Source organism: Dermochelys coriacea, chromosome 14 (genome assembly GCF_009764565.3).
Source record: "Dermochelys coriacea isolate rDerCor1 chromosome 14, rDerCor1.pri.v4, whole genome shotgun sequence".
In the NCBI taxonomy this organism is placed as follows: Eukaryota; Metazoa; Chordata; order Testudines; family Dermochelyidae; genus Dermochelys; species Dermochelys coriacea.
The window spans coordinates 15,785,315-15,800,045 of record NC_050081.1 but is presented as its reverse complement, the minus strand read 5'-3'; the positions used below and the strand labels follow the sequence as shown (position 1 = coordinate 15,800,045).

General features: G+C 41.9%; 1 protein-coding gene across 4 annotated transcripts in view; it reads right to left on the bottom strand.

The window, feature by feature from the left end:
• Positions 1-14,731, bottom strand: part of LOC119842929 (SAP30 binding protein) — a 62,986-nt gene that overhangs the window by 43,956 nt on the left and 4,299 nt on the right. For 2 of the 4 annotated variants that reach the window (XM_038371745.2, XM_038371744.2), the window contains exon 3: positions 12,781-12,828. The exons of the other annotated variants lie outside the window; for them this stretch is intronic. In XM_038371745.2, the coding sequence (XP_038227673.1) occupies positions 12,781-12,828 (48 nt within the window). The remainder of the gene's footprint in view (positions 1-12,780; positions 12,829-14,731) is intronic. 4 annotated transcript variants of the gene reach the window in all.

Below are 14,731 nucleotides of genomic sequence, written 5' to 3'. Positions count from 1 at the left end.
AAGCCAGGAATGTAAAATAAAACAGCAGGTTTCTCTGCAAGTAGTCAGAGGGTCAAAAAATAAGTCATGCTTTAATACAAGTGTGCATATTCTTCCAGTCTAGCTCTAGCTGGTGAAAAGAATGCAAGGAAAGTGGCACCATAAGTTACTCAGTGTTCTGGAAGTTTTTATAAAACAGATTTAAAAAAAACAACAAAAAAAAAACAAAACACCTTTCAGGGCTCTTGCTGAAAAGACAAGCCACACCTGTGTCAATAATCTGTGGTATTCAGCACTGCAGGGAGTGAAGAGTCTGTTGAGGCTTGTACGCCTGGCGGGGGAGGAATGAGACATGTCCAAATATGTGCCTACTCATCTTCCAGAACAGTTCATAAGAGCTGGTTTACTGAATTCAGGGCTGCAGCTTTGAACCCAAAGTTTTAAGCCAACAATGCTACAATCTCTCTCTGCAATTGTCAAGACAAATGGGCTAGAGGCAGAGGGGGGAAAATGTGAGAGAAAAAAAAAAAAGAGTAAAACTTTCAGTGCCAGGTTCATTCTTTCATGTCAAATTGTGTTTAGCATTTGCCAATATACTCAGGCAGACAAAACTACTTGTAACCATGCTCACCCGTCTAGAAAAAATGGCTAAGATACACCAACTACTTTAATTTCCGATACAAAAAGCACTTATTTTAAATAGCAGGTGAGGACAGTACAAGAAACTGACTTCTGTACTCTTCTTAAAAACCTTCCAGGCATAACATCAGTGAAGCCTCTCAATACTTTTGGTTTCTTAATGGGAAGTTGAAAGGCAACGTGTCCAGTGCTAAGAATAAGAGAGGAGAACAATCAGTGACTTAGTTCGTAAAACTAGGCAGATCAAGCAGGTGTTCTGATTGCAGGAAGCCAAGAGAAAAGAGAACACTGATATAAATGTTCAGTGGACACAGTGCTACTCCTGCAGAGAATGCTAAGGCTGGTTTATTGTAAAGCATTTCAAAGTCTAAATCAGAGAGCAAGTAACTTGAAGTACATTTTCAGGGTTGGTGGATTCCTGAAGAGAAGAGCAATTGAGATAAAATTCAACCTCACAATTCATTGTGGAAAGGTTAACTCCTACCAGACCATGCCATGTCTTTCAGAAGATCAATACAGGACCACTGCAGTCATTACCGAATATAGAGGTTTTGGGGGTTGAGTAAGTTTTACAACTGGCTCTTGAACCAGACTAGTTTTCAGAATTCCCCAATGACATTTTTAACAGCTGCCCCTTTAACACATGAAAGCAGAGGAATGACAGTCCACTTGGGCTACTTTTGAGCTTTGCCATCCATCAATAAAACATTAACATTCATCATAAGAATGGCCACACTGAGTCAGACCAATGGTCCACCTAGCCCATTATCCTGTCTTCCGCCAGTGACCAGTGCAGGTACTTTAGACGGAATGGACAAAACAGGGCAATTACAGTAAAAGCTGTTTTATTTGGCATGTTGGGGGGGGAAGATGGGGGGTGCCGGTAAGTGAAAAATAACAGCTAACTAAGGGGGAGGGAGTTTGGGTGTGGGAAGATGTGCGGGTCAGCCGGTTAGGGTGTGGGACGGGGTGCTGTGGCACTCACCTCAGGCAGCTCCCTGCAAGTGACCTGTCATGGCTGCTCCTAGGCGGAGGCGTGACAGGCTGCTCCATGCGCTGCCTCCGCCTGCAGGCGCCACCCCCACAGCTCCCATTGGCCGTGGTTCCCAGCCAAGGAGAGCTGTGGAGCTAGCGCTTGGTGCAGGGGCAGTGTGCAGAGCTGCCTGTGCACCTCTGCCTAGGAGCGGCCAGCACAAGTCGCCATTTGCGGGGAGCCGCCTGAGATAATGCCCCCCAGATCTGGCACACTGCACCTCCTCCTGCACCCCAACCCACTGCCTCAAGTCCCCTCCCATACCCAACTCCCTCCCAGAACCCGTGCTCCACATTCCCTCCCGTGCCCCATCTTTCTGCCGGCCCCACACCAACTGGACAATAAACCGGAATTTCAATGAAGATCAGAAATGCCAGTTTATAGAGCTTTCTGATTGGTGAAGTGCCAGATAAAACAGCTTTTACTGTATTAAGTGATCCAGCCGCTGTCATCCAGTCTCAGCTTCAAGCAGTCAAGGTTTAGGGATAGTTGGAGCATGGTGTTGCATCCTTGACCAGCTTGGCTAATAGCTATTGATGGACCTATCCTCCATGAACTTATCAAATTCTTTTTTGACCCATTATAATTTTGGTATTCACAACATCCCCGGCAATGAGTTCCACAGGCTGACTATGCGTTGTGTGAAGAAGTACTTCCTTATGTTTGTTTTAAATCTTCTGCCTATTAATTTCATCGGGTGACCCCTGATTCTTGTGTCATGTGAAAGAGCAAATAATACTTCCTTATTCACTTTCTCCATACCATACTAATGATTTTATAGGCTTCTATCAGGCCCCCCCTTTGTCACCTCTTTTCTAAGATGAACAGTCTCACTCTTTCTAATCTCTCCGCATATGGAAGCTCATCCTTTTAAGACATGTTAATACTAATTCCTATTGCTTATGATATCCTTCCCTATATTTGAGGGTTGCATACATCCCACTACTGGTTGAGTGGACCTAAAGATATTAGGAACATTTTAAAAGTTACTACTTTAAGCTTCATGACTCAAAAATGTTTGCCTGATTAATTGGGCAAACACTGAGTTATGAAGCTCAAATTAGTAACACACACACACACACACACACACACACACACACACACACACACTTTTTGGCAAAAATTGGTGCCGGTGGCTTTCTAGAATTGGGCTTAAAACAGAAGCTGTCTTACAGCCTTGAGCATAGAATTGCTAGTGTGCTTTGACAGTGCCAGTGTTAGAGACTCCATTATCGTATGTTCATCTGTTACCCAAAATCAATATCATCTCTGAAAGCCCACAACGACAGTTAGGAAGAGCTGGGGAAGGTAAGAATGATCAAAAGTATCACAGTTTGGATGCTGTACTCCCATACTGATATGACTCTCCCCTCCCCCCAAATCAAAATGATTGCTATCTCCTCCCTAAAAGTAGCCAAGGGATCACTCATCCACTGAAGGAATTATTCTATGGGAGGGCTGGATCAAGGTTACAGTAAAACCTGAGCATGTCTCTGAAGGTGATCAAAAGGCTCTTTGTTAGATTTGCTTAGGAAATGCACTGTTTCTCCAAAATCTGACACCCCTCTGATTCTTTTGTCCTGTAGTCCAAGTCTAATTTGGCAGCCTCCCAGAGTCCCAATACACAAAAGTGAGGAGAGGGTTCCATAAAAAAAAGAACTTCTGACAGGACAACAAGCTTTCCAAGTCTGTAAGCAGTTGATGGACTCAGGGTCTCTACACTGCAGTTAAAAATATGCGGCTGGTCTGAGTGCCTCACAGGGCTTTGTCTCAGTGGCTGTTTATTTGCAGTGTAGATATTCTGGCTGGGGCTGCAGTCCAAGCTCTGGGACACTCACACCTTGCAGGGTCCTACAGCCCAGTCCAGCCCAAGCCCAAGCCCAAATGTCTATACCTCAATTAAACAGCCCCTTAGAGCCCCAGCGAGCTGTAGGTTATTAACTGCAGTATAGACATACCCTCTCTTGCAAGTAAGCAGCCATATACACTAACATCCCGATATCAAGTGTAATCAGCACAGTAATCAGGGCTTGGCAATCATTAACTCTCCTGCAAATACCATCTGAAGTGCGAGGAGTGGAAGGGTTGGGCTCGCAGTCCCTGCTTGACCTCAATGTCCTGTTTTAATAGCCCATCCCCAATGTCTAGGTTCAGAATCCTTCAGATGAGAGTTTAGTAGAGGGGTATGCCTAATACTATGTTTCAAACCAATTTCTCTCCCTGCCCCCCCACCACCGGATGACTAGCCCAGTTTACAGCAAAGGAATTAAAAACAAAAGGAAAGAGGACCCAAGGGCTTATTTCTTTACTGCTTTGAAATAGTAACAATATTCTGTGCTTCTGGCAGTAGGCCAAGCACACTGCATGATTACACACAGCTCCTTAACCCTTCCCACCCTAAACGAGAGAGCCATGAATGCAGTAAAATACCACATTTTAGAGCCAGGTTCACAGAGCCCCCATAAATTTCCCTCTTGCCTCAAATCCATGGCTCCACAGCCAAAAGAGAGGACACAAAGAGGCTCATGTAGGCGGTGAGATGCCATCCATCCAAGTCTTTTCCATGCTAACTGAACGGTCAATCATTTCCTTCCCCCCTACTAAATATAATTCTTTGCGTTTCTGTAGTTACATATATATTTTTAAATGACTATCTGCTTACAGGTAAGGGATTTACCTTCTTGGTAATTACAAATCCCCCATGTAAAGAGATTTGGGTTTACACTCAGCATGCAGGATCTCATACCAGGGACAATTCTCCCCAGGGAAAATTCTAGAGATCAATCTGCTTTTTGCAAAGTTCACAGCCATCAGGAGCTTGTGCTTCTTTTCATTAGAAGACCATATTGCTGAACTAGCTGCCTGTTCACTATCTATACTGAAGCAAAACTTCTCTAAGCAGTTTGAAGGCACACATTTTCCATTCACTGACACACCCGTCTGCAGTTAGTCAAACTGCTCTGGTGTATAAAATACTTCTGCTAGTCTTCACCTGTGCTAAAGAGAAACAGCAGTGTGACACATCAGTGTCTGAACTTGAAAAGCTTATTGGGACTTGCTGCTCAAAAGTTTAGTGTCAACATGACAAAGAGGAAGCTGCAGTCTATTTGGTCATTCAGGCTGTTTTCGTCTATGATTGAGATAAATGAGAAGGCATGTGCCCGTGGCACTTCTTATAAGTGAACAGATATGTTCATCCAAAGCAACTATGAAAAAAATTTATTAAAATTTTATTAAAAAAAAATTATTAAAAAAATCAAGGAAAAAGATACAGGGTAAATGTAAACCTAAGTGCTGCGTAGGGGAGAGGAGCCTGGGCACTTCTCCATATTTCCATGAGTCACAGGTGGTGACTAAATTTGGAAAGCATTCCCCCACCATACCCTTTTATATGAAGCTAGTACAGAAAATTATGCTTTTATCCACTTATAACTCCACAGCCTTTGCCTATGACAGCAATGACACCTTTCAAAGGCAGTGCCTACCAAATAATCAGTGAGGCCACTGGATGATCAAGGTACTAAAGGAGCAATCAAGGAAGATAAGGCCATTGTGGAGAAGCTAAATGAATTCTTTGCATCATTTGCCAAGGATGTAAGGGAGATTTTAGGGGACAAATCTGCGGAACCATCCCAAACTGCGGTGTCAATAAAGGTGGTTTTGGAATGAAGTGTTACATTAAATAGTTATAAGTGGCCAGGACCAGATGAGTCCTGAAGGAACTCATATGAAATTGCATAACTACTAACTGTGGTTTCAGAGTAGCAGCCATGTTAGTCTGTATTCTGTGCTTTGTAAATGTTCTTATATCAGCCTCGGTACCAGGTGACTGGAGGACAGCCAATGTAATGCCAATTTTTATAAAAGGCTCCAAAGGGAATCCCAGCAATTACAGGTAGGTAAGCTTAACTTCAATACCAGACAAGCAGGTTGAAACTAGCAGAAAAAACAGAATTTCAGAGACATAGCTGAACACAATTTGTTGGGGAAGAGTCACTACGGCTTTCGTAAAGGGAAATCATGCCTCAACAACCTACTACAATGCTTTGCGGGGATCAAAAAGAATGTGGATATGGGGGATCCAGTGGATATAGCGTATTTAGATTTTCAGAAAGCCTTTGACAAGGTCCCTCACCAAAGGCTCTTAAGCAAAGTAAGCAGTCATGGGACAAGATGAAAGCTCCTCTTATGGATCAGCAACTGGTTAAAAAAGAAAAAGAAAAGGAGTACTTGTGGCACCTTAGAGACTAACAAATTTATTAGAGCATAAGCTTTTGTGAGCTACAGCTCACTTCATCGGATGCATTTGGTGGAAAAAACAGAGGAGAGATTTATATACACACACACACACACACACACACAAAGAGAACAATGGGTTTATCATACACACTGTCATGAAGTTGACAGATTTCCTTACAGTGTGTATGATAAACCCATTGTTTCATGTTCTCTGTGTGTGTGTATATAAATCTCTCCTCTGTTTTTTCCACCAAACGCATCCGATGAAGTGAGCTGTAGCTCACAAAAGCTTATGCTCTAATAAATTTGTTAGTCTCTAAGGTGCCACAAGTACTCCTTTTCTTTTTGCGAATACAGACTAACACAGCTGCTACTCTGAAACCAAATTAAACAAACACAGTGATGGGGTTTAAAGTAGTTACCTCTCAGATGATCTTGGAGTCATCATGGATAGTCCTTTGAAAACAACTGCTCAGTGTGCTTTTTGATTGCTGCAGCAATGTCAGGAACAATTAGGAAAATATAATGCCATTACATAAATCCATGGTAGGCCCACACCTCAAATACTACATGCAGCTCTCATTGCCCCATTTAAAAAAAAAAAGTTAGAAAAGGGAAAAAATACAGAGAAGGGCAACAAAAAATGATTAGGAGTATGGAACAGCTTCTATACAAGGAGAGATTAAAGACTGGAATTGTTCAGTTTAGAAAAGAGAAAAAGGGGAGATATGATAGAGGTCTATAAAAGCATGAATGGTGTGGAGAAAGTGAATAAGGAAGTGTTATTTACCCTGTCACATAACAGGAGAATTAGAGATCACTTAATGAAATTAAGAAGCAACAGGTTTAAAATGAACATAAGGAAGTCCTTCACAAACTGCATTGTCAATCTATGGAGCCTGTTGCCAGGGGATGTTGAAAAAGCCACACACACACACACACACACAAGTTTAATTGGGTTCAAAAAAGAATCTGAAATTCATGGAGGATAGGTCCATCAATGGCTGTTAGCCAAGATGAAAAGGGATGCAACCCCATGCTCCAGGTGTTCCTAAACTTCTGACTGCCAGAAACTCTGACTGAACACCAGGGGATGGATCACTCAATAATTGCCCTGTTCTGTTCATTCCCTCTGAAGAATTTGGCCCTGGCCACTGTTGGAAGACAGGATACTGGACTAGATGGGCCATTGCTGTGACCCAGTATGGTCATACTATACATGAAATGAATGAAAATTATGTTTGACTGGAAAAGATATTATCCAAAGCCGTTAGTGGGTTAATCAAATGGCTCTCCACTAATCGTGCCTCCACCTTGGGTTTATGGTTACTCCCTAGTTTGAACATGTTAAGAAGATCAAAGAGATGGGAAGAAATAAAACAGAAATATACTGCCACTTGCTGGAAAAGTTAGGTAAGAAATTCTTGCAGAACTTTTAAAATGAAGTTTTCCAATGGATTTCTTGGTAGCATCACTAGTGAAAATGCAACCAGCACCTTAGATAAGACTTACAGTGATGAGTTTTAATAAAATCCCACCCCACCTTAGGAACCTGATGTTGGGCCACCTGACAGGATGACATCCTAAGGAAGCCCATGACTGGGGACTCTCCAGGCTAGCAATTCATTTAAAAAACAGAAACCACCTAAAGGATATTTTGCGGCAATCTTATTTTGCACTCTCGGTATGTGCCTATTCTGTTTATGCCTAAAGCCAACAAATAAGGGAAATATAAATGGAGCATTACAAAAGTTCCATTTCCTTTTGCTCTCCCTGCCATTTCTTCCAGCTCTTCCCCAAGACAGATGCAACTTCATAAGAATGCCTCCTCACACAGAAAGGATATTTCCCTGTCCTGCTGGCCAAGATCTAGTGCAGCAGTTCTCAACCCATGGCCCAATTAGCACACAGCTGCAGCCCAGCTGAGTGCTAAAAAAAATTCAAAGTTTGCTGCTCTGGTCTGATAGGGGGTGGGGCTGGCTGAGAGGGAGACAACCTTTGGCTGCCTTCAGGAGGGCTCTTGCCAGCAGGGTGCTGGTGAGCGCAGCAGGGGGCGGGAGAGTGGGTCTCCGGGAAAGTTTGTGGGGGGAAGGGGCTCTGAGGAGGTAGGGGATGCTAGGAACCAGGGGTTTGCGAGGTGCCAGGTTTTAGGTGGGGCTCTGCACCTAGGGTCTTGGTTGCCAGCCCGCAACTGGCATGCCACTCCTGGTTCCTGGTGCCCAGCCCTGTGGGGTCTGGTTCATCTGCCTGCCCCCAACCCAGGGCTCCCCTCCTGGCCTCTTCTGTGGAAGGGAGTTGGGGGTGCTGTGGTACTCAACCTGCAGCCCATGTAACACATTGTGGGCCACATAAACAGGTTGAGAACCACTGATCTAGTGTGACATCAGTTTATCATCTGATATGTTTTATACTGAGGATGAGGGAATGATTATATCCTGCACTTGAGATGGACAGATCTGGCCTAAGAATTAAAATCTTATATTTTAGAAATGTAATTTCAAAGACTTGGTTTAAATGGGATGTGGAATGTTGTTTGGCTACTTAACTAAAACTTCAACTAAAGCAGGGGGCAAACAGCTCAGCTGTTAATTTATGTATCAGGATTCTTCTTAAAATATGTCTCCATTCTCCAGAAAGAGTCAGAATCATTAATCCGTGCGTTGTCAGAAGAAGAGGGAGAGATGACAGCAACTCTACTTGCCTCCCTGTTCTTATAATAGGTTCACTATTTACATTTTCTTTAGTCTCCTTTCCTATTGGGGAATTTTCATAAATCTTCCTTCATACATTGCTTTGAGGCCCCTCCAGTTTCCTCATCTGTAAAACAGGAATGACAACACATCTCCTTTGTGAGGCACTTTGAGATCTACTGATGAAAAGTGCAGTACAAGGGCAAGGTATTATTCCAGACTAAAGAGAAGTTACACACGCTTGCATTAAATATATCATCTTCTCTCAAAAGACCTGAAAGCACTTCACAGACATTAAGCCTCAAAATCTTCTGGAGGTAGGTGGAGAGAGATTAAACAACCTGCCTAAGATTACACTAAATCTGTGGAAGAGTTAGGAAAATAATACCAATCTCCTCTCCAAGTCCTCTGTCTTAACCACAAGACCTTCCTTCCTCTCATGTCTCTCTGCCAGCAAGAAAGTTGGAGTCTAAGTTAACTTACAATGTTTAATAATTCTCTAAACTGCACAGAGAATTCAAATACAGCCATAACCATATCAATGCTCCCAACGTGATTATTGTAGAGTAAACATGGGCTGTCAGGTTATGAAAAAAAAATGAAAGCTTGAACTATTTTTCAGAAGCACAATGACAGTAAAATGTTCTTCCCCTCCAGTTTTCCATGGGGTTGTATTTTAAACCATTCCAGTTTCTTCTTTTTTCACATTAAGTTGGAGCTCTTGGTTCTCACATCCAAGGCTATGAGCAACTCGTTTCCTTGCTAAGGGCATTAACTGCTATAGTAGTGGGTACAAGTCCTCTGAAGTCAATGGTGATGCACCTGTTTATATATGCATTGAACTTGGCCCTAGATCTCAGCTTTCACTTCCCCCTAGGCACAGCCTCCCTCCATGTTCAACATACTCCACTTGCCTAAACACTCCCTAAGCCTCAGCCTCCCATTCAGCTTTACATTTTCTTCCATGCTACAGGCTATGATAGCAACAGTCTACCTCTTGTCATCACTGACTCCTTTCTTCTCGCGTCCTTAAATAAAGGATTTTCTCCATTCTCAATACACCTCTACCCAGATATAACACCGTCCTCGGGAGCCAAAAAAAAAAATCTTACTGCGTTATAGGTGAAACTGCATTATATCAAACTTGCTTTGATCCTCCGGAGCATGCAGCCCCGCCCGCCCAGAGAGCAGCTTTATCGCGTTATATCCAAATTTGTGTTATATTGGGTCGCGTTATATCAGGGTAGAGGTGTATCAATCTCCTCTCTGATGCTCTAATTCCAAGTTTTGAATATAACTGTCTCTCTTTGATAGTGTATTTGAATTAGACCATTAAAGTCCTTGATGCAAGACCTACTTTTATGTTTCAACAATGTTTTGTTCATTTACTGTATGGCTCTCTAACACTAGTCTATGTAATTCTGGATTTCCCCATTATCCCTTCTGTTATAATTGTTCTTCCCCAGGGCAGGTGTAGCTGGCACTCTGCTCCAGCTTTGATAGAACAGCAGTGGAAAGCTAAAGTGGAAGAGCAGGCCTTAAAAAGCCATTGCCAATTCAAATGGAGGAATAGCACGGATTTGAGTGGTGGCTCTATTCCTAGAACCATTTGAATTCCAGGACAGCATTAAATCAGAGGCAGGAAGGTGACAAAGTAGAATGTATCTTCTGAGGACCAGAGAGGCTGCAGGCAAGGTGTTCCTAGTTCAGGTACTGGTATGGGAATCAGAACTTAGGGCATTACCTTAGGCATGTCACTCAGCCTCTGTGGCTTTATTTCTCTGTTTGTATTTTCTTGTCTATTACTGCTCATTACAAATGTGCATGCACACAGAGAAGCTCTATTCTTCCATCTCCTGCCTGTTTTACTTAGCAATGCAAGACCCCAGACTGTAAGTGTCTTGAGGCAGGACCCATCTTTTAGTTATGTATTTGTACAGTGCCTCGCACAACAGGCTAATCCATGAGCTGGGCTCCAAGGCGGTAATACAAGTAATACTGAGTGTTCGTGGCATCAAAACTGCAGCCCTAGTGATTGATTGGGATAGCACTGGATATTAGGAATTAGAAGCATGGAAGTTATAAAGGAGAAGACTGTTTATGAATGAGTATTTTGATAGATAGCACGGTGATACTTTGCTAAAACCTAAATACATAAGATGTAGCAGGAGTGATCGCATCACTGCTATCGTGGACAGGTTTTTTGTTTGCAGCTGAATGATATGCAACATGGGGAAGAAAATTAGTATTTTCTGGTGGAATCTATGGCTGGAAAAAGGTATCATGTGAACTGCTCTGGAGATTGAGCTCATTCATTCATACAACAGGTGCAGGACAAGTAGCCACACCAGGGTCCTGTATTCTGCAGCAGGGGCTAGATTCTGCTGGAGATTCTAAACTTTTGTTTTAAAAAATTGTTGCTAGCCCATATGGTTGTAAAAACATGAACCAACAGCAAACCAACATGTGTATTTTCTTGACTCTGCTGATAATTTTAGAAGAAACATCCAACTAGTGTGCTTAGCCATTGATGACAGATGCAATAGCCAGTATTTAGAAGTGGAAAGTGGTTGCTGAGGTGGGGCACTAGATACTTGAAGCCTGCTCCCCATAACATAAGAATGGCCATTCCGGATCATATCAAAAGGTCCATCCAGCCCAGTATCCGGTCTTCTGACAGTGGCCAATGCCAGGTACCCCAGAGAGAATGAATAGAACAGGTAATCATCATCAAGTGATCCATCCCCTGTTGCCCATTCCCAGCCTCTGGCAGACAGAGACTAGGGACACCATCCCTGGGGCTAATAGCCACCGATGGACTATCCTACATGAACTTATATAGCTCTTTTTTGAACACTGTTATAGTTTAGTTGCAATCACTTCCCCCCTTAAATAAAGACAGAAGAGAAAGCTGGAATGTATTTCTCCTTTTTCCTAGTACCAAAAGCCTCAGCTCCTCTTGTATGCCAAAAACCTCTACCATGTCCCATGCATTCCCAGACGCAAGACATCCACAGACTCCTATCTAGCTGCCCAAACCTTGAAATATAGACAGACTTAATACAAAGAATTACATAAACTGATGAGGTGAGATTGTTGTGAAATGTTCAAATTGGATAAAAATGAAATTATGTTAATTTTCATGCTATCCTATAAAGACCACTATATTTTAAGAGTACCTGAAGCTACCATAGCATTTCCAATTTCCTGCCGAAAATCAAAAGGCCTTGCTGTAGGGTTTAGGTATAGCTTGTCAGGGAGGACACAGGTCCTTGGTAAAACTAAGGCCCTGACAATCTGTTCTCTTTCAATATCCAGCAGCACTTTTCATATTTTTAGGGAAAATTAATTAATTCTTAACCTAATTTCCTAGGAAAATTCTAATACATTAGTTTTCTCTCTATATAGATGCTCCCTATGCAATTTCAAGTGGACACAGTATCCCCACCACCACCAAATTACTTCCTGCCCCTGTTTAGTCTTGCTATACTCTATTAAACAGCTGCTGCCTTGCACCACAGAAGTGTGTAAAGTATTCCATGGTATATGCTATATAAGGCACAAGGATGTGAAAGGTAATTTATAAAAGCAATTATTTGGACATCTCTAATTTGATATTAATGATGCTCTTTCACAGTCAGATATCTATGCACAAAGAATCCTTACAACAGAAACACTAAAACAAGCGTGAAGTGCTTGGATTATTTCTCAAATGATTTTGTAAGATTTCACAATCTCTAGGAATACACTCCAAATTGATTCATCAAGCTGTTTCTCATGTAAAATCTGTCTTCCAGATGAAAGTGTTCAGACATTTGTGTCAGAACTTGGCTCTACATATTCAGGATAGGCTCCTTGTATTACATTATGATTTCTTTCAGTTCATTGCAATAATGCCTCCTTCAGTATCCCATCATTTCAGATCCATTTCACAACATGGCTCACTCATGACTTCAGACCTCTGTATGCCAATCAATCAATGCCCCAGCTAGATAGCTCTGCTGCCTCTTCAGATCTTTGTCAGGAACCAAAATTAAAATCCCTGAATATTCATATTACAGGTGCAAATAAAATAGAATAAAAACAATTAAGCACCAAGACTAACCAGAGCAAAAAAAAACTATGAACCAAGCCATGCTGTTAAGACTTGTTCCTGTTGCAGACAGCTACCCAACCGCACCCCACCACACTTCCAAATACCTTTAGGTCACCAGCCTCAGGTTTTTCAGTCTCTGAATCGTCATCTTCCTACAAGACAAGAATTTACAGGATTAAGCTTAAAGGGTAGGCTTGGCAAATTCCTGCATATCTAGCAAGGGGCTTGCATTCAACAGTGACAGTCCAAGACTCTTTCAATCAACAAGTCATCATAAGCTCTATCCCACCCCTTTGCATGACCAAGAGATGAATCAGATAAACCATGGAAAAGAGTTGTTTAGCAAAAGAACAACTCCAAGTAGGAAATATCCCCTGAAGAATTCATACAGCTCCTGAATATTCAAAACTAGACAATAAAAGGCATCAAGTGACAAAAGCTTGCTAATTCCAGCTGTTAGTTTTTGCTTGCTCTTGCTCAGTAATCCTCACAAAAAAAGTAGCATTTGCAAGACCTATTGCACGCCAAGCGTACATCAGCAACATACACAGGACACACCTTGCCTGCCATTGCACTCAGCATGCAGGCTTGGTGGCGCTAAGCCAGATCCACAAGCTCCAAAGATCCAGTGATGCCAGCACACACTGCATCTGCGTCATTCTAGTTTAGTGCCCTAAGTCGCTTTCACCTAACATCCAGACACACAGGAGGAAACAGCCGGAGTTTGGAAGGATTTAATTCTACCATTTCCATCCAGAAATAAGAGCCAGATGTTGCACAAAATGCCACCAAATAAAGAGTTTTAAGAGATCAAGTTTTGAAGTGCATTGGCATGGTAAACCCTGCTAAAGATGACCTATGACTTTACCAATAGGTTTGATCAACAGCTGGGACTACACTGCTCCATTAGCTATTGAACTTGGGTCATACGGAACTATGTATCTTTAGAGGTAAATACATAACTCAAGTCACAACAGGTCACTTTTGAAGAAATAGAAAGAATATTTTTTGTCCTCCTATAACTTAAAGACCGCTGACTGGATTTCCACCAAACTTCTCCATTCAGTTTCAACTCTAGCCCGAACCCAAACACTTGATGTTTCAGCTTCAAAAAGAAAAAAATATGTGAGTTAAAAACTGAGAGAAGTTGCTAATGAAAGTGCCATCTCAGTCTTAACTAACAAGTCAAATTGCCAGAAAATTCAATATACATTATGTATATAAAGATCACAGTAGAGAATAATTCCATGTTTATCAGACTCGTGATGCTTTTACCAATGAGAAGGTGACTCTTTAAAATGACTATTAAATCAAAGAGAACATGGGGTGAAATACTTCCATGAATATTAAGTCTTAGACAATGCAAAGGATTTTTAGAAGTCTATTGCCTTAACATATAGGTATTATTTACAAAACCAAACATACAAGTTACACACAACTATTCAGGGAAGTAGCCTATGAGCCAATACTATGGCCAATGTAAACATATGGAAAAACAGACAAAAGCCTAGTCTAGGCAACTGGGTCATATACCATCCAAGTCACGTACATAACTGGAAGTGTATGAATAATTAGTACAGAGATTTGAAGAAAGTTAGATGCTCTACACATCTTGCCTCCTCTGAGATGGTGGCTAGCTACATTATACATTCCAAGAAATTGTGCATGCAGATCTTGAAAAATCCACTTCAGTGCTGAACAAGAAAGTTTTCCTGGCAAGCATGTCAGCCTAACCCATCAGTTCCGGCAACATTTAAGCTCTCTTTCTCTCTCTTTTTAAATAAAAACATGCTTTTAGCCCTTACAGTTGCCAACATAACTCTATGAAACTGCTTTAGTTTACACTCTTTCTGAACACCCAAAAGTTACTCCAGGGTCTCTGCTGTCACAGCTTTTCTAAGCTGCAGAAAAATGAATTTAACAAGAACAGTGTTTCACTTCTGCTATTCAGAGCCAGTGAAAGTATAATGTAGCTGTCCCAAACTGCAGCTGGAATTTAAGAGCAGCAGCTGAGACACTGAAGTTAATGACAAGGGAGAGTCACAAAAAATGGAA